Source organism: Bos mutus, chromosome 16, assembly GCF_027580195.1.
Source record: "Bos mutus isolate GX-2022 chromosome 16, NWIPB_WYAK_1.1, whole genome shotgun sequence".
Lineage (NCBI taxonomy): Eukaryota > Metazoa > Chordata > Mammalia > Artiodactyla > Bovidae > Bos > Bos mutus.
In genome coordinates this window covers 9960685-9981705 of record NC_091632.1, presented here as the reverse complement: position 1 = coordinate 9981705, position 21021 = coordinate 9960685, and the positions used below count along the sequence as shown (strand labels likewise).

General features: G+C 39.7%; 1 protein-coding gene across 1 annotated transcript in view; it reads right to left on the bottom strand.

Annotated features, from left to right (window-relative positions):
• ZBTB41 (zinc finger and BTB domain containing 41) overlaps positions 1 to 21021 on the bottom strand; it is a 39433-nt gene that overhangs the window by 14425 nt on the left and 3987 nt on the right. The window contains 5 exon segments of the mRNA XM_070384691.1: positions 275 to 370; positions 3700 to 3829; positions 6752 to 6899; positions 10367 to 10436; positions 11115 to 11322. Coding sequence (XP_070240792.1) covers positions 275 to 370; positions 3700 to 3829; positions 6752 to 6899; positions 10367 to 10436; positions 11115 to 11322 — 652 coding nt within the window.

The following is a 21021-nucleotide window of genomic DNA, read 5'->3' as shown; positions in this document are numbered from 1 at the left end:
CAAAGAAAAGTAATGAAATATTTAAATAAAAACGACTTGGTAAAGCATTACTCTTAGTGATATTAACATATTTTATACTACAGAATGAAGAAAATATTAAAAGGCATAAAGAAGAGGCGAAAGTCTATAAACTTTTCTGCACAGCTTTGCTTGATCACAAATGTTAAGACATGTTTTAATTCATCAAACAACTAACACAATGTTAAGAAAAGAGAGTATAAAATGGAGGTAGAATTTTATCTTTCTTACTATAGGGGAAAATGGCCTGACCTACCTGTATGAGCTTCCATGACGAAAACTTTGTCCACAGATACTACAGAGATGAGGCTTTTCTCCACTATGGATTCTCAAATGTTCTTTCAAAGTAGTTCTGTATTAAAAAAAAAAAAGTATACACACATATATATATAGCTACAGATTTTTTAATGCCAACCTAATACAGAAACACATATTTAATACATAAACACAGATTTCTAGAAAGCTTACTAGAAGTTGTTCAAGCTAACATAATGTCAACTGTTCCCCTTCTCCTACAACATTTCTGCTTCCTATTGGATTAGTTGTACCAGTATGTTTATTATGTCTCTTTTCTTTAAAAAAGCAAATAATTTAGCTCTAGCCTCCTTTGCTAGTGGTTTGCTAGGACTGGAAAAGGTCAGTTTTCATTCCAATCCCAAAGAAAGGCAATGCCAAAGAATGCTCATACTACCGCACAATTGCACTCATCTCACACGCTAGTAAAGTAACGCTCAACATTCTCCAAGCCAGGCTTCAGCAATATGTGAACCATGAACTTCCTGATGTTCAAGCTGGTTTTAGAAAAGGCAGAGGAACCAAAGATCAAATTGCCAACATCTGCTGGATCATGGAAAAAGCAACAGAGTTCCAGAAAACATCTATTTCTGTTTTACTGACTATGCCAAAGTCTTTGACTGTGTGGATCACAATATACTGTGGAAAATTCTGAAAGAGATGGGAATACCAGACCACTTGATCTGCCTCTTGAGAAACCTATATGCAAGTCAGGAAGCAACAGTTAGAACTGGACATGGAACAACAGACTGGTTCCAAATAGGAAAAGGAGTACGTCAAGGCTGTATATTGTCACCCTGCTTATTTAACTTATATGCAGAGTACATCATGAGAAACGCTGGGCTGGAGGAAGCACAAACTGGAATCAAGATTGCCGGGAGAAATGTCAGTAACCTCAGATATGCAGATGACACCACCCTTATGGCAGAAAGTGAAGAAGAACTAAAGAGCCTCTTGATGAAAGTAAAAGAGGAGAGTGAAAAAGCTGGCTTAAAGCTCAATATTCAGAAAACTAAGATCAAGGCATCTGGTCCCATCACTTCATGGCAAATGGGGAAACAGTGGAAACAGTGGCTGACTTTATTTTTCTGGGCTCCAAAATCACTGTAATGGTGATTGCAGCCATGAAATTAAAAGACGCTTACTCCTTGGAAGGAAAGTTATGACCAACATAGATAGCATATTAAAAAGCAGAGACATTACTTTAATAACAAAGGTCCGTCTAGTCAAAGCTATGGTTTTTCCAGTGGTCATGTATGGATGGAGAGCTGGACTATAAAGAAAGCTGAGCGCTGAACAAAGAATTGATGCTTTTGAACTGTGGTGTTGGAGAAGACTCTTGAGAGTCCCTTGGACTGCAAGGAGATCCAACCAGTCCATTCTAAAGGAAATCAGTCCTGGGTGTTCTTTGGAAGGACTGATGTTGAAGCTGAAACTCCAATACTTTGGCCACCTGATGCGAAGAGCTGACTCATTTGAAAAGACCCTGATGCTGGCAAAGATTGAGGGCAGGAGGAGAAAGGGATGACAGAGCATGAGATGGTTGGATGGCATCACCGACTCGATATGGGTGGACTCTGGGAGTTGGTGATGGACAGAGAGGCCTGGCGTGCTGCAGTTCATGGGGTCACAAAGAGTTGGACACAACTGAGCGACTGAACTGAACTGAAACTTCCAAGACATACAAATGAAAAATACTCAATTGTCAGTACTGAATTTTAGTGACAAATCAGTAAAACTGATGTAAATTTTAGTGGATAGAGTTTAATAATATATAAGAAATCCAGTTTATCAGTACTATTCCTTTCCAATATGTGCTCACAACTTATTAAAGTAATGTTTTAAGCCAAAGAAAACTTCACAGATACTTGCAATTTCCAGATGGCAATGGTAAACAGGGAAACCATGTAAAGGATATTAATTGTTGCTAGTCCTAAATCCTCCAGCCCTACCGACCGTGGATGGATCACTAACCACTGTGGCATCTCCTACAGTTCTAATATTCGGAGATTTCCCACATACATAAAATAAAGGCTGAGGAAGGGCAGACAAAGTTATTTTGAGGGGAAAGAAAGGAAAGCACAGTATATCTGACCATGCGGGCTTCTGACTGTCACCACCACCTGGTTTTATTTCGGCCCCACATCCAGCGGGCATGAAGGTGAATGTGAACTAAAGGCAGATCTCCACCAGTAGGGGGTCTCCTCTTCCAGGCCCACACCACCAGGAAAACTATTCCCAGACCCTAACAAGTGAAAAGATGGAAAGGTTGTTTTCCTTTTCAGTCTGTTTGATTTTTACTTTTACAGAAAGACCTTTAAGGGAAACAATAATTTATAATGTATAAGATATCATTTATATTTTGCTAATCGGGTAAATACAAGTTTCATATAAATGTAGCATACTGATTTTTCTGCCGCTGTACCCATTTGTTCTTTTAGGAAAGTGTCACTTCAATTGTTTTAAAATAATGAACTTCCACATACTAAGCGCAGAACTACATACTTCTACATATAAGAGTATATGTGTATGATTAGTATGTGTACTAGTATGCACATACTGTTTAAAGAAGAGTGCTATGTGCGGGATGAGACGGAGAACGCTCCCGTCACTGACAACACTTTCCCGTGGTATCCTGGGTCCCCTCCGCTCGTCCCTCTCTCAGAAACACCCATTCAGGTAAGTGCTCCCTTTCTTTGTCTTACTGCCGTGTAGCACACATCGTAGGCAGTGCACTGCATTGTACCGTAACTGGGGCTCACTGCTGTGTGTCCGACTGTATGACTCCACGCAGCTATCTGCCACTGCGGGGGATGGCTGTCCAGCAGCAGGCCTGGCAGGCGACAGAGAACCCAACGCTCTAACTTCACTTGCAGAGCAGTCCTTACTCCCCCTGCCCTTCACTCTGGTTCCAGAGGCATCTGGGCCCGCCAGTTCCCGCACCTTCTGTGGACTCTGCAAGGAGACAAGGCTCTCTATTTCTCCATTACCGCTCTGGGATCTGTCCTCCTCAGACCTGCTAGGTCAGTTCCCACCGATACTGCTTTTGAGCTTCCAAACCTGGGCTGCTCTTGTGGCTTTCCTGTCTTGCTGTCTTTGCAGCTTATGTCTTCAAAATGAATGAATGAACAAACAACCTTTAATGAATATTTAGTGGGGTTTCAGAAAGAGACAAAATGATGTCTCTGTTAAGTTCACCATCTAAATTTGAAAATCCTGACTTCGTATCACCTTCTATAACATTTATGTAATTTCTTTTATACTTAAGTTTCAAATTAAAGCATGATTCAAGTATCTTATTTTACCTTAAATCTTATAAAATATATTCATTGATTATTTCTACATAACAGTATCAGGATTTTTCTGGGTATTTAGATAATTCCTCACCTTTCTCGTACTGATTTTCCACAGATAAAGCAAGTCCACTTTCTCTTTCCACCATGCGTACACTCTATATGGCGTTTCAAATTTCCAGTGTCATTAAACTGGCGACCACATATATCACATGGGAAAGGACCTACAAAGGAAGAATTAGTGTGCATGTGAAGTTTATGAACAGATACTAGGTTAAATTTAATACATGTTATAAATTCATACCTCCCACTACTAGTGCATATCTCGTAACACAACCAATTATCTATTTATAGTTATCTCCTTCCTTCTGGGACCGTTTAGTCCCAGAAGACAGGGTACATCTCTAGATCTCCAGAGCTGAGCATGGCACCAGGCATCTGGTATAATAAATGCTGAATAAACCAATGGGTTTACAAACTGAAATGGCCAACTCCTAGCTTGAAATCAGACTGGATCAAAGTAAAAAATGCTACCTACCAAAGTTTGGGGGGAAAAGAGGTAATAAGAAACTTTCAAAGGATAAACAGAGGACTTAAGAGAGCTCATGGTTTGGAAATATACTGTTGCTCCTTATAACCAAAAAAATGTAATGATATTGTCTAGACTGAAAATACTGTGGCACATTTCTGTTTAGTCTTACAAAAACTAAACACAAATTTCTTACAGTAATATTGACCTTTAACTGCATTCAAAATGTCACCATGGTTTTACCAAATGACTGGAGAGAAGACAGAATTCTACTGAAGGGCAAACCAAGGTAGACCGAGGATGTGCAAAAAAGAAGTATGGTGTACTTGCTATGCCCTGCCCACTGAACACCACCCTGAAGAATCTGCAGTTCCAACCAACTCCAGATAGAAAATCAGATCAGATCAGATCAGACTAGTCGCTCAGTCGTGTCCAACTCTTTGCGATCCCATGAATCGCAGCACGCCAGGCCTCCCTGTTCATCACCAACTCCTGGAGTTCACTGAGACTCACGTCCATCGAGTCAGTGATGCCATCCAGCCATCTCATCCTCTGTCGTCCCCTTCTCCTCCTGCCCCCAATCCCTCCCAGCATCAGAGTCTTTTCCAATGAGTCAACTCTTTGCATGAGGTGGCCAAAGCACTGGAGTTTCAGCTTCAATATCAGCCCTTCCAATGAACACCCAGGACTGATCTCCTTTAGGATGGACTGGTTGGATCTCCTTGCAGTCCAAGGGACTCTCAAGAGTCTTCTCCAACACCACAATTCAAAAGCATCAATTCTTCGGCGCTCAGCCTTCTTCACAGTCCAACTCTCACATCCATACATGACCACAGGAAAAACCATAGCCTTGACTAGACGGACCTTTGTTGGCAGAGTAACGTCTCTGCTTTTGAATATGTTGTCTAGGTTGGTCATAACTTTCCTTCCAAGGAGTAAGCGTCTTTTAATTTCATGGCTGCAGTCACCATCTGCAGTGATTTTGGAGCCCAGAAAAATAAAGTCTGACACTGTTTCCACTGTTTCCCCATCTATTTCCCATGAAGTGATAGAAAATATTTGAAAACAATTCCATAAACTTCCAAAGAGCAAAACTTGAGTTTGCCAGGCCCTGGCAACCATTTACATAGCATCTACGTTGTATTTTGTTGTTGTTTACGTGCTAAGTCATGTCTGACTCTTTCATGACCCCAAGAACTGTAGCCTGCCAGGCTCCTCTAACCATGGGATTTCCCCAGGCAAGAATACCAGCATGGGTTGCCATTTCCTTCTCCAAGGTATATTCCTGATCCAGGGATCGAACCTGGGTATCCTGCTTGGCAGGCAGATTCTTTACCACTGAGCTACCAGGGAAACCCACATTGTATTTACAACTATTTGAATAGCATTTACATTGTACTAGGTATTGTTTAACTAATCAAAAGATGATTTAAAGTATGCAGGGGGATTTGCACATTATATGCAAACATTACCCCATTTTATAGGAGAGACTTGGGCATCCTCAGATTTGGGTGTCTAGGGAGGTCTTGGAACCAACCCCCACGGATACTGAGGGGCAACTGTATTCCTCACTGTGTACACAGAGCCTTGAGAATATCTGAAGACAGCTGTTCTGTCTCCCTTTCCTAAACAGAATATTTCAAGGTCCTTCAAAAGTTTTTCAGATGACATGATCTTAAGGCCCTATGTTGCCATAATTACCCACCTCTGGAATATATGTCAATATGCATCCTGAATGTGGTATCCATAAATGAATGCAATGTTCCAGATCAATTTAAAATCAGTGAGATGACGACCTTCCTAATTCTGAACAATACGTTTTCATTAATGTCGTTTAAAACTACCATTGCTTTTGTCAGTCATATGACATTACTGATTCAGACAGTATCTAAAAGGCCTCTGCTGTTAATAAGCCCATCTGAAAACTGAGGCCTTTGGATTCTGTACCATTTTACAGCTCTGCAACTCCTAATGACTGGAAGTCAGATTGTTCCCATATGTACAACTTTGTATTTATTCATAATTAATTTTAAGTTAATTTGTTTTAACTTTTTTGACAGACTTTTTTTTTACATTTTTATTTTCTGCCACCACTCCCGCTGCGAGCTTTATGTCATGCTGCATATTGATAAAACATGAAGTATATTATCTTTTATCCAAGTTGTCAATAAAAACAGTGAATAGGACAGGGAAAAGGCTACTTGGATGATGATAATTCATTACTGGGATTAAGCTGTCATAAATGCACCTATCTGGAACACAAGTCTCCACTGTGCCCACTAGCAGGAGGCAGAAAACTCAGCAAATACAGCCCTGCGTTCCAAGTGTACCAAGTTTACTGCACTTTCTGAAAAATGAGGTTTTTCTAAAACAAACAAACAAAAATGCCTAGCCCAGGCACTCACAAACCTATCCGACAATCAACTGTAAATAATGCAGTTCTGACCACGACCACAAGCGCCACCAAAACCAAAACACACCCAGCGTTTACTCGTCTCCCAGAGCCCGGTCCCCTCACACGAGCTCCTCTCCTAAGCGGTCCCGCAGCAGCAGTCTCCCCAGCATGACGTGCTCACCAACAGTGGCTGTGATGCTCCTAGAAAAGTAATCTGCTTACCCAGATGGAACTTTTCTTGATGTTTCAACCGTGCAAATCGTGATTTGAAATGTTCTTCACAATAGGTGCACTTAAAAGGTTTGTCTTGAGAATGGAGAATCATATGTTCCTCCAAGTGTGGTCTTCGAGTAAAAGATTTCTTACAAATCTAAAGGAAAACGCACATACAATGTGAGGGAACATGAATCTAAAATAAAAATATAAAGCTTTGATGAGAAATAAACATATAAATTCAAGCAGTCAGGAATTTCTCCCAAAAGAAAAAACTTACCAAAAGTATAATCAACTGATTGTACAGAAAAAAAAAAAAGAACGCCTTGAGAAATTATGTGCACTGTGCTCAGTCACTCAGCCCTGTCACGACTCTGCAGCCCCATGGACTGCAGCCTGCCAGGCTCCTCTGGCCATGGGGTTCTCCAGGCAAGAATACTGGAGTGGGTTGCCGTGCCCTTCTCCAGGGGATCTTCCCAATCCAGGGTTTGAATGAACCCAGGTCTCCACATTGCAGGCAAATCACTTACCGACTGAGCCACCAGGGAAGCCCCGGAGGAATTATAGTAAGAAATTACTTCAACATCTTACATTTCTAATAGGCTAATTCCTCAGATTATACAGTAATCTTAATCCTGGTCAACATTTCTAAATCCATTAAATGTATATTTGAAAATTAATTATATGTCATACCAGCCATGTATTTGATTAGGAATTGGAATAAAAAAACCTCAGAAAAATTACTTGAAAGTTTATCTCTTAAAAGTGGTCAGAAAGAAGAATAGACACAACTTTTAAAAAAATCCAGTAGACCAGGACATGGAAGCAACCTAGATGTCCATCAGCAGATGAATGGATAAGAAAGCTGTGGTACATATACACAATGGAGTATTACTCAGCCATTAAAAAGAATACATTTGAATCAGTTCTAATGAGGTGGATGAAACTGGAGCCTATTATACAGAGTGAAGTAAGCCAGAAGGAAAAACATAAATACAGTATACTAACGCATATATATGGAATTTAGAAAGATGGTAACAATAACCCGGTGTACGAGACAGCAAAAGAGACACTGATGTATAGAACAGTCTTATGAACTCTGTGGGAGAGGGAGAGGGTGGGAAGATTTGGGAGAATGACATTGAAACATGTAAAATATCATGTAAGAAACGAGATGCCAGTCCAGGTTCGATGCACGATACTGGATGCTTGGGGCTAGTGCACTGGGACGACCCAGAGGGATGGTATGGGAAGGGAGGAGGGTTCAGGATGGGGAACACATCCTGTGGCAGATTCATTTTGATATTTGGCAAAACTAATACAATTACGTAAAGTTTAAAAATAAAATAAAATTAAATTAAAAAAATAAAAATAAAATAAAACTTAAAAAAAAAAATCCAGTATACATCAAATTTAGAAAGCGGGGTGGGGGGGCGGGGGGACAGGCTGCTGTAATAACAATGTACTATCCACCAGGTGTAACAACATGGCATGTACTATATACCAGGCACAAAGTTAAGTGATTCATGGATTACTTTACTTAATTCTCACAACAAACCTAGGAGGTAGATACAATTATTATCATTTTACACGTGAGGATGATAAAACTTAGTAAGGTAAGGAAACCATCTTATAATAAGATCCAAATAATTAACTTCAATTCCTAGAAGCTGAGATCAGAGAAATGGTGAGAATGCGGTCATAAACTGAGGCTTTGGAGTAAAGGACAAAATGACAGCTGGTGACTCATTTAAACAGTATTTACCTAAATAATGAAAAACTATGTTAGGGGGTGAAAAGTGAAAGTCAAAGAGGAGAGTGAAAAAGTTGGCTTAAAGCTCAACATTCAGAAAATGAAGATCATGGCATCTGGTCCCATCACTTCATGGCAAATAGATGGGGAAACAGTGGAAACAGTGTCAGACTTTATTTTTCTGGGCTCTAAAATCACTGCAGATGGTGACTGCAGCCATGAAATTAAAAGACGCTTACTCCTTGGAAGGAAAGTTATGACCAACCTAGATAGCATATTCAAAAGCAGAGACATTACTTTGCCAACAAAGGTCCGTCTAGTCAAGGCTATGGTTTTTCCTGCAGTCATGTATGGATGTGAGAGTTGGACTGTGAAGAAAGCTGAGTGCAGAAGAATTGATGCTTTTGAACTGTGGTGTTGGAGAAGACTCTTGAGAGTCCCTTGGACTGCAAGGAGATCCAACCAGTCAATTCTGAAGGAGATAAGCCCTGGGTGTTCATTGGAAGGACTGATGCTGAAGCTGAAACTCCAGTACTTTGGCCACCTCATGTGAAGAGCTGACTCATTGGAAAACACTCTGATGTTGGGAGGGATTGGGGGCAGGAGAAGTGGACGACAGAGGATGAGATGGCTGGATGGCATCACTGAATTGATGGACATGAGTCTGAGTGAATTCCGGGAGTTGGTGATGGACAGGGAGGCCTGGCGTGCTGCGGTTCATGGGGTCGCAAAGAGTCGGACACGACTGAGCAACTGAACTAAACTGACTGACTTTAGAGGGTATAGAAGAATAAAAAATACCTAAAAATTCATTGCTTCTCCTATCATTGTAAAATAGAGACTGATTCCACTCCCCTTAAATCTTCCCTGGCTGGAGTGGCTTGAGTGACCAACAGAACATGCTAGAAGTGGTGCTGTGAGACTTCCAAGGTGAGGCTGTAAAAAGCCTGATACTGCTCACCTTGGCTTCCTAGAACACTCGTTCCCTCCTGGGGCCCAGGTGCCATGCTGGAAGGAAGCTCAAGCAGCTCCAGGAAGCAACCCTGGCCAACGGCCTGGCAGAGCTCCCAGCTGCAGACCAACACCAGCTTCCAGCCAGGTGAGTGAGGCACTTTGGGAGCAGCTCCAAACCAGACCAGACCGGATCAGACCAGACAGACCACCTACCAGCTGAAAACAACTGAGTGACTTCAGCTGGCACCACGTGGGACAGAAGAATTACCTAGCGAACTCCTGCCCCATTGCTATTACTGACCCCCAAAATGATAAAATGAAAGTGAAACAGTAATTTAAGGCCACTAAGTTTTCAGGGGCTTCCCTGGTGGCTCAGATGGTAAGGCGTCTGCCTGCAATGCAGGAGACCCGGGTTCGAGTCTTGGGTCGGGAAGATCCCCTGGAGAAGGAAATGGCAATCCACTCCAGCACTCTTGCCTGGAAAATCCCATGGACGGAGGAGCCCGATAGGCTACAGTCCATGGGGTTGCAGAGTCAGACATGACTGAGCAACTTCACTTTCACTTTCAAGTTTTCAGGTGGTTTGACATATAGCAACTGATAATCAGAAGTGGAGGGAAAATTCTAACATTTTATATTATATGCAACAGTAATGTCACAGTTTATACAGACAGCTATAGAAACATGTTATAGTGGTTACAATAAAAATAAAATCTAGGATGACTATTTTTCAGGTCCATCATCCAAAAAGTAACTCATACCAGGCTTAATTTGTAAAAATATTAGAATAACACTGTATAAAAGATTCTAAAAGTGATATAAGCTAAGTTTATATTACTTTAAAATTTAATTACTTTCACAAAAGTTCACACTACATTTAATTTGGGGTTTTTCTACTACAAATTAAAATCTCTTACATCACATTTCCAACTTTCACTCTTAGTCTTCTTAATGGATATAAATTCCTGTGCATTTTCAGGATGAAATCTACCAGAAAAAAAATTAAAATACTGTTAGGAAGAGATGATATTAGTTAAGTCAGTACTCCATTTGACATGTTAACAGTAATTATAAGAATCAAGCAGTGATTCCTTTATTAGAGACAGGCACATCTGAGTATTTAAAGAATAGCTATCATTTTAATATATGAATGTGTGCCTGAATTTATGCAGAAATAGTCAAACTAAAACATAATCATTTTAAATATATTCAGGAACCTATCTATTCACAGAGAATCTTCAAGGCAACTCACTTGACTTTAGTCCATAGTTCAGTAAATTTAATTTCTCAGTTAAATATAAATATTCTCTCATAAATTTTTATATACTAAAGACAAAGCTGAGTATGAGGAATAAGTTTTCTGGAGTTGTATAATCATATACGTTGAAAATATACTTGTCAAAACCCAAGACACAAAACCAAGGATAATAAAAATGCTGTTTCTTAAATTTCTAGAGTATAGATTGTTTTTGTTGCAATCTCAAAAAACTTAATCTCACAAGTATGAACTAATATTTGCTGTTCCTTTCTTAAAAAATTTGTCATCTAGAAAATTTTAAGCAATCAAAGGACTGGAGACAAGCACTCCATAGATGTGTTTGGCTCACTACATATTTAAATGAGAAGGCATATTAAAGTCTACTATGGAAGCAAGATCATACTTGCCTCTTAACATGCTTGGCTAAAGTCTTCTTGCTTGCATGAAGTTTATTACAGTAAGGGCACTTGTGCTCCTTCTTATGAAATTCTGTTTCATTACTGTGCTTCTTTCTGTGAACAGTTAGGTTAGACTTTGTCGAATAGCGCTGGTGACAAATATCACACTCAAAGGGCTTCTCACCTGTGTGAACACGTGTGTGGCTCTCATACTTCCCTATGAAGAGACAGAAACCAAAATTAAATTCAGTACATTTACTACACAGTGACTGAAATTAGACGGTGGAATAAAATCTCATGATAAACAGTATACTTAATAGACACACGTTGAAAGAAACTTACAGATTAGCAGACTTTTTAAAAATATCACAAAAGGCAGCATAATATATTATATAGCTCATATATTTTCATCTCTCTTCCCACAGAAGGAAATCTGGAAAGGGTACTACAAATCTAGCATTACTCAACAAAATTTATACTACAGCCCATTCATATAAGACTTCTCCAACTTATTAAGACGTTAGGACACAAGTACACCACCTGGACTTGACTGCATGCTTAACATGAAGTTACTAAAGCCCACATACTTAGGTAACAAAGAAAAGTAAGAAAATGACAAAATGAACGGGTATAATGCAGACATGTGGAGGCATATTAATGTGAGATCTGTATTATATTCTGAGTATAATGTCCTAAATTATAGGCCCTAACAACCTAAATGTCCATTAACAGATGAATGGATAAAAAAGATGTTGTATGTATATATACGTGTATACACACACACACACACACACACACATGTGTATATATATATATATATAATGGAATACTGCCCACTCATAAAAAATGGTGAAATACTGCCATTTGCAGAAACATGGATGGACCCTGAGATTATCATACTAAGTCAAAGTAAGTCAAATATGACAAAATCACCTATCATACAACAGGTGAATATAAAAAATAATACAAATAAAGTTATTTACAAACAGAAACAGACTCACACACATAACAACCTATCATGGGAAAGAATTTATATATATATAAAACTGAGTAACTTTGTTGTACACCTGAAACTAACACAATATTGTAAATCAAATATAGTTCAATAAAAAAAATTGAAAAAAAGAAATTTTAACACAGCTTGTCCAGAAAGAAAAGTGACAACTAAAAAATGAAATAAAAGGATACATTTTGGCTTAATTTTTATTTATATTCCTTCTTATGGTGGTGGTGGTGTGTTTAGTTGCTAAGTTACGTTTGACTCTTTGCAACCCCGTGGACTGTAGCCCTCCAGGCTCCTCTGTCCATGGCATTCTCCAGGCGAGAATACTGGAGTGGGTGGCCATTTTCTTCTCCAGGGGATCTTCCGGATCCAGGGATGGAATCCGCATCTCCTATGTCTCGTGCACTAGCAGGCAGATTCTTTACCACTGAGCCACCTTATACTAAAAGCCTTTTACATTATTATTCAGAATATACAATTTCACATTATAGAGGCACACCAGTATTAATGGTAGGGGCAGAGACTCTGGATCCAGGCACCTGGACATGAATCACAACACTTTAATTTGCAGGCTATGTGACCTTGGACAAGTAACCTTTCTCAAATCTTTCTTATTTGAAAAAATAATAGTGGCGTAATGAAAATATGCAAAAATAAAAATGGAATAATAGTATTTACTTCAGAGGATTAGCGTAATAATAAATCAATTCATACACATAAGACACTACTGTTTTCTAACCCATTATAACCTATCAGTTAATGCTGGCTGTTATTATTATTCTGTAATCAAAGCTGTGAATATGCACATCTAGTAGCATAAAATAGAAATTTTAATTAAGGATACTTTTGAGTGAAAGGCAATAGAAATAAGAAAAAGCACTATCAATATGAAGAGTAATTTTCTATGATAAGCTTAGCTTTGCCTTGTCCTGAAAAAAATATATACATAAATTTTTCTTCAGGCGAAAGCTAATAGGCAAGTATAACATTTCACCCACACACTTTTTAAAAATATGTAAGTCTTATATGTATCATGGAGATTAGATAAAAAACAAAACATTCTAAGGCCAGGAGGAAAAAAGATAATCATAATTATTTGTCTACATTCACCAATTTATTATATGCATCTAATACGATTTTTGGAGAACAATTGCTTACAAGGTTGTGTCAGTTTCTGCTGTACAGCAGCGTGAATCAGCTGTATGTAGACACCTGTCCCCCCGCTCTTGGACCTCTCTCCCACCATCCCATCCCTCTAGGTCATCAACGAGCACCACGCTGAACTCCCTGTGCTACACCGCAGGTCTCCACTGGCTATCTATTTTACACATGGTAGTGTATATATGTCAATCTTACCTTCCAGATCCACCCTCCCCTTCCCAGCCACCCCAGGGTCCACAAGTCTTTTCTCTATGTCTGTCTCTATTCCTGCCCTGCAAATAGGTTCATCTGTACCATTTTTCTAGATCCCACACACATGCCTTAATATATGTTATTTTTCTCTGACTTACTTCACTCTGTATGACAGACTCTAGGTCCATCCACATCACTCCAAATGACCCAATTTTGCTCCTGTTTATGGCTGAGTAACATTCCACTGTACATATATACCACATCTTCTTTATCTATTCATCTGTTGATGGACATTTAGACACACCATGTTCTTGGATTAGAAGAATCAATATTGTAAAAATGACCATACTACCCAAAGCAATCTACAGATTCAACACAATCCCTATCAAACTATCAATGGCATTTTTCACACAACTAGATCAAAAAATTTTACTTAGTATAGAAACACAAAAGACCCCAAATAGCCAAAGCAATCTTGAGAAAGAAAACCAGAGCTGGAGCAATCAGGCTCCCTGACTTCAGACTACATTACAAAGCTATGTAACCAAAGCAGTATCGTACTGGCACAAAAACAGAAATACAGATGAGTGGGACATGATAGAAGTCCAGCAACAAAGCCAAGTGCCTATGGTCCCCTAATTTTTGACAAAGGTGGCAAGAATATACAATGTAGAAAAGGCAGCCTCTTCAATAAGTGGTGCTGGGAAACCTGGACATGTAACAGAGAGAAATTAGAACACTTCCTAACACCATACACAAAAATAAACTCAACATGGATTAGAGACCTAATGCAAGGCCAGACACTGCAGAACTCTTTGAGGAAAACATAGGCAGAACAACACTCTTTGACATAAATCGCAGCAAGACCTTTTTGACCCATCTCCTAGAGTAATGAGAATAAAGACAAAAATAAACAAATGGGACTTCAGTTCAGTTGCTAAGTATCCGACTCTTTGTGACCCCATGAACTGCAGCACGCCAGGCCTCCCTGTCCATCACCAACTCCTGGAGTTCACTCAGACTCACGTCCATCGAGTCAGTGATGCCATCCAGCCATCTCATCCTCTGTCGTCCCCTTTTCCTCCTGCCCCCAATCCCTCCCAGCATCAGAGTCTTTTCCAATGAGTCAGCTCTTCACGTGAGGTGGCCAAAGTACTGGAGTTTCAGCTTCAGCATCAGTCCTTCCAAAGAACACCCAGGGCTGATCTCCTTTAGAATGGACTGGTTGGATCTCCTTGCAGTCCAAGGGACTCTCAAGAGTCTTCTCCAACACCACAGTTTAAAAGCATCAATTCTTGGCGCTCAGCTTTCTTCACAGTCCAACTCTCACATTCATACTTGACCACTGGAAAAACCACAGCCTTGACCAGACGGACCTCTGTTGGCAAAGTAATGTCTCTGCTTTTCAATATGCTATCTAGGTTGGTCATAACTTTCCTTCCAAGGATTAAGTGTCTTTTAATTTCATGGCTGCAGTCACCATCTGCAGTGATTTTGGAGCCCACAAAAATAAAGTCTGACACTGTTTCCATTGTTTCTCCATCTATTTCCCATGAAGTGATGGGACCAGATGCCATGATCTTAGTTTTCTGAATGTTGAGCCTTAAACCAACTTTTTTACTCTCCTCTTTCACTTTCATCAAGAGGCTTTTTAGTTCCTTAATTAAACAAATATGATTAAATTTAATAAACACAGAGAGTATTATCTAAAAATTAATTGCACTGCACTTACATAAGAATACTGAAGAAAGGGAACCAAGGTATTTCCCTTAATGTAGGGGGGAAGGATAACATTATAAGCAAAGAAAAACCAAAATATGATAAAAATCCACAAGGTATTTAAGCACAGACCATATGATGATCTATGCATATTTTGCTTGTCTGGTGGCTGTGACAGTAAAGAATCTGCTTACAAAACAGGAAACTGTGGTTCCATCCCTGGGTCAGGAAGATGTCCTGGAGAAGAGAATGGCTACCCATTCCAGTATTCTTATCTGGAGAATTCCACGAAGAGAGGAGCCTTTGTGACCATGGGGTCACAAAGAGTTGGACCCAACTGAGCAACTGAACATACACATACATATTAATATGCATATAACATAATTATGTATTTCTAACCTTCAGTTCCGGAGAAGACAATGGCACCCCACTCCAGTATTCTTGCCTGGAAAATCCCATGGATGGAGGAGCCTGGTAGGCTGCAGTCCATGGGGTCACTAAGAGTTGGGCACAACTGAGCGACTTCCCTTTCACTTTTCACTTTCATGCATTGGAGAAGGAAATGGCCACCCACTCCAGTATTCTTGCCTAGAGAATCCCAAGATGGGGGAGCCTGGTGGGCTGCCCTCTATGGGGTCGCACAGAATCAGACACGACTGAAGCGACTTAGCATAACCTTCAGTTCAGTTCAGTTCAGTCGCTCAGTGGTGTCCGACTCTTTGCGACCCCATGATTCGTAGCACGCCAGGCCTCCCTGTCCATCACCATCTTCCGGAGTTCACTCAGACTCACGTCCATCGAGTCAGTGATGCCATCCAGCCATCTCATCCTCTGTTGTCCCCTTCTCCTCCTGCCCCCAATCCCTCCCAGCATCCGTCTTTTCCAATGAGTCAACTCTTCCCATGAGGCGGCCAAAGTACTGGAGTTTCAGCTTTAGTATCATTTCTTCCAAAGAAATCCCAGGGCTGATCTCCTTCAGAATGGACTGGTTGGATCTCCTTGCAGTCCAAGGGACTCTCAAGAGTCTTCTCCAACACCACAGTTCAAAAGCATCAATTCTTCGGCGCTCAGCCTTCTTCACAGTCCAACTCTCACATCCATACATGACCACAGGAAAAACCATAGCCTTGACTAGACGGACCTTTGTTGGCAAAGTAATGTCTCTGCTCTTCAACATGCTATCTAGGTTGGTCATAACTTTCCTTCCAAGGAGTAAGCGTCTTTTAATTTCATGGCTGCAGTCACCATCTGCAGTGATTTTGGAGCCCAAAAAAATAAAGTCTGACACTGTTTCCCCATCTATTTCCCATGAACTGATGGGACCAGATGCCATGATCTTCGTTTTCTGAATGTTGAGCTTTAAGCCAACTCTTTCACTCTCCACTTTCACCTTCATCAAGAGGCTTTTTAGTTCCTCTTCACTTTCTGCCATAAGGGTGGTGTCATCTGCATACCTGAGGTTATTGATATTTCTCCCAGCAATCTTGATTCCAGCTTGTGCTTCTTTCAGCCCAGCGTTTCTCATGATGTACTCTGCATATACAGCCTTGACGTACTCCTTTTCCTATTTGGAACCAGTCTGTTCCATGTTCCATGTTTCTAACCTTGAACTATCCAAAAAAAGTTGGAAAAGCATGTATTTTTATTATTTTTTGCAGGATATAACCAGAATAATACTGCTATAAAAATTTCTTAGGGGAAGTGTTTTCTGAGTTGATTTTAATATTTCTCTATTATAATACAGCATGCTTGAATTATCCTCCAATTAAATTAATGAATTAAAAAAATATAGCATGCTTGTACTGGATTCCAAAATACTTTTTACACATTTATCAGTTACCAGAACAGGTACAGAATCCAAACATTATTAATATGTACTAATAACCCATAATTTTAATTTGGCAAAGATAGGGGTCATTTTATGAAATTAAAGCAAAAAAGTTTTCCGTGATTATAAAAGTTTTTACGTTTCACATTTTTCATAAGCTTGCTTTTTAAATTATGTAAATAATGAATCAAGAGTATACAGTATAATTTTTAAATGACTAAATTACAAGTGATTTTTGGAATGGGACTATTCTTACCAGGGGATTGACTGCATACCTCGCACAGAGTCTCAGAACTGAAAGCTAACTTAACCTCCTACTACTCAAGTCTCCTGATTTTTACCCAAGTGAATAGGAAGAGCAACTTAATGAAAATCTTAAATTATAAGAAAAATCTTCCCCAAACCTTTTATTTTCTATGAAAATACCTCTGTTGGGAAGATGTTAAATTAACAATTAGTAGAATTTCCCTTTATTTAGAGTCAAGAAAGTCTTGAGTGGCAGTTAAAGATCAAAACTACTTCTGATTGTTAAACTTCCATTTGCCTACAGACCAGAAGACTTAACAGGATTTAACCCCCCAAAAAGAAAATTGTTTTAAAATAAATTCAGTAAAATCCAAAGACACCTATGAAAATAGATAAATTTGAATAATTCACTTTAACAATCAGAATCTCTAAAATAAAAAACACATTTCTATTATGTCAACTCAAATTTATGCACAGAGGCACTGCAGGATATGTTATCTGCATGGCTTTGAATTTCTGAACAACAAGAGACATAGCTTCTGAGGGAACGCTGAACCACAAAGTCAGGTAAATGTACAATGAAATCCCAGGTTTAAATCAACTGGTAAGGCTGTTGAGGGTGGGGTTCTCCTCGCATGAACACAGACAACAAATCTCTCTTTCTTATCAGGTGGGGGGAATTCAATAATAATGTATAAATCAAGTGTTTACTTCAAGGTTATCAAATAAAGTTTCCATCAAAAAAATGTTCTTTCACAGAATACTAAGTTATGCCCAACCATTCTTGATCACCAATAGAAAATACATAATATTAAGAAATTTCATTCACAGCATTTTTCTGACTGAATCCCAACATGAATTATGTCCCAAATTAGGAGATACAGAAAACACATATTTATACATACCAAAACTTGACCTTGGGTTTCATTCCAAATGGGTTATGCTAAATTATTATTTTTTTTTGGGGGGGGGTCATGCTAAATTATTATCAGATTTCATGTGGAGATTTTTCAAAGAGAAACATCACCAAATTAGCTCATTATATATCTCATATGCCAAATCTTAAATTATACCTCAAATCATTTGGCATGGCGTGAAGAACACTTCACTAAAATATTTAACTTTAAAGCAGAGAAGTATGCCGTAAGTCAAAACTCTTCCCTATTCAGAACCAACTGGAATCTGTCAGGATAGTCTTAAACAAGTCACATTTTTTTTAAAGCTACAAAATATTTTTTGCTTCTAGAAGAGATCAAATTTAATCTAAGGAAAGGACAGAAAAGACAAATCATCCAAAATTTTTTTCTCTCACCCCCATCTGTCATCTTTTCCCAATTTGATCTTTGCCTTTTAACCCGAGGTTTTCAGTTTAAGGGGGAAAGGTCAAAGGACTCTTATCTGCACGAGAATGGGCAGAGAGGAGGACAGCTGGAGCCTCAGGAATAACACAACTGCATCAGGAGTCTGACTCCGAGCATCTATGAAACACACCAAAAAAGGTAAAAGATCCAAAGTGAGAGAACCAAATTAGTAAACTACATATGGTTCCAGAGCTCATTAGCTGCCTCTCATAAACCCCTCTGAAACAGCAAGTTAAAGGCTTCTTACAAGTCAGAGGTCAATCTTTCACCTTAGTTCAACTAAAGAGGAGCTTACTGAAAACTTACTATTCCATTTGAAATGACCTGGAGGATCATGAAGGATACTAACCAAAAGTAACAGACAACACTTTCCAGCTCACAATCTGATGAGGCAGGGAAATAACAACCAAAATCCTAGGTGGACATTTTAAAAACCTCCTAAAGAAATGTGGGTGATACAAGGGTTATTGGAAAGTAGCCCTGGAAATGTTTCAAGAATAAAGAGGACTTCTGATAGAGATGATACAGGAGGACACTGAAGAATCACAGGTCTTCTCCATCTGCCTGTTCTTTTCATTCTACCGGTCACCAGTCCACTGAAGCCTGCAGCTCTGATCCACCCTGTCCCACGTCCCATTCCCAATGCTGCTCATCTTCCTAGCCCAAGCCTGAATAACCCTCTGCTCTTTCCAACTTCCTTCTCTTCCCTGAAGCCAGCTTACCTTTCTAAAACTCCTATGGCGGTCATTTCCTCTGTTTTCTCAACTTTTTATCACTTACTGGATTAAAAACTCCTCTGCACTGCATATAAACCATTCAAAATGTGACCTCTGCTCACTTCCCAATCCTCATCTATCATCGTTTTCATTACGCCCATTACTTGCCCACCCTGACGAGGAAGGCAATGGCACCCCACTCCAGCACTCCTGCCTGGAAAATCCCATGGACGGAGGAGCCTGGTAGGCTGCAGTCCACCGGGTCGCAAAGAGTCAAGACACGACTAAGCGACTTCACTTTCGCTTTTCACTTTCATGCACTGGAGAAGGAAATGGCAACCCACTCCAGTGTTCTTACCTGGAGAATCCCAGAGACAGGGGAGCCTGGTGAGCTGCCGTCTATGGGGTCGCACAGAGTTGGACACAACTGAAGCGAGTTAGCAGCAGCAGCCCACCCTGAAATCACCCCAGTTTTAGCAATTTCTAGAACCTAACTACCTTAAAGTCTTTGTACTTGTTGGTCCTTCTGCCTTGCAAGCTCCTCCCTTTCTTAGGTTCTCAGCTCAAATGCTACCTGCTCCATGAAATCTTTCCAGATTCCCCTAAGCCTCTGTCCCTGTCCTGATAAGATTATCTTTATTATAATTTTGTTTTTGCCTGTACTCATTAATCTCTAAGATTCTTGATGACAAAGAACATATCACTTCATATTTGTTTAGTGTCTGGCATAGTACAGACACTTAGAAACTATATTAATGATGAATAAGCAGTTTGCATTCACTGCACACCTAAATTTCACAGTATTGTAATTTCATACTATATTCACACAAATTTCACAAAGACTATGCTATTTAATCCTCATAGTAACCCCCATGAGAAGGTACTATTAGCATCATCCATTCTATCTGTGAGAAGACAAAAGTACACACAGGTGAAGTAACTCACATAAGACCTGGATTCAAAAATGCAGGCAGTCTGACATCACCACAGCTCATATCAATGCTTCGTAACCAGTATGATAAAATCATAATCTCAATCTCTTCTCTTTCTCTGCACAGGGGAGAAGTCAGCAGCCCCATTGAGGCTAAGCAAAAGAGGGGTTCAATAAGAGGGGGATAATATAAAACACATTCAGAAAGGAGGCTGGAAATAAGCTGACAATGTGATCTATTGATACCCACATTTATCTGATTATCTGAACTAACCTTAGTTCAAAAAGCTGCAAAATGCCTTCTTCTTAGTACATCAAGAACTTAACTTATGCAGTATTTCCCCAAATAGTGTGCACAGAACTCTAGTTTCCCGGGAGTTTCCAAATGTCCCGTGATAAAGTTATCTGAGAAAATGCCAGGTTAAGTAAAATTAACAGGTTTGTTTGCTAGAGAATTTGAGAGTGTTAATAGAGATTGAGTATCGTCTTCCTTGTCTTACCTGAACACAGAATCCCTTGCTCACAATGCATCCCACAGGCCCAGTGTTGGATACAAGAGCCTGATATCTATCTGTTGGGCCCACAATGCCACTGGCAGACTGACCCTGCTCTCACACATCTCAAATCAAATTAGGCCAAATTAAGGAAATGGCAACCCATTCCAGTATCCTTGCCGGGAAAAATCCCATGACCAGAGGAGCCTGGTGGGCTATAGTTCATGGGGTGGCAAGGAGCCGGACACGACTGAGCAACTGAGCC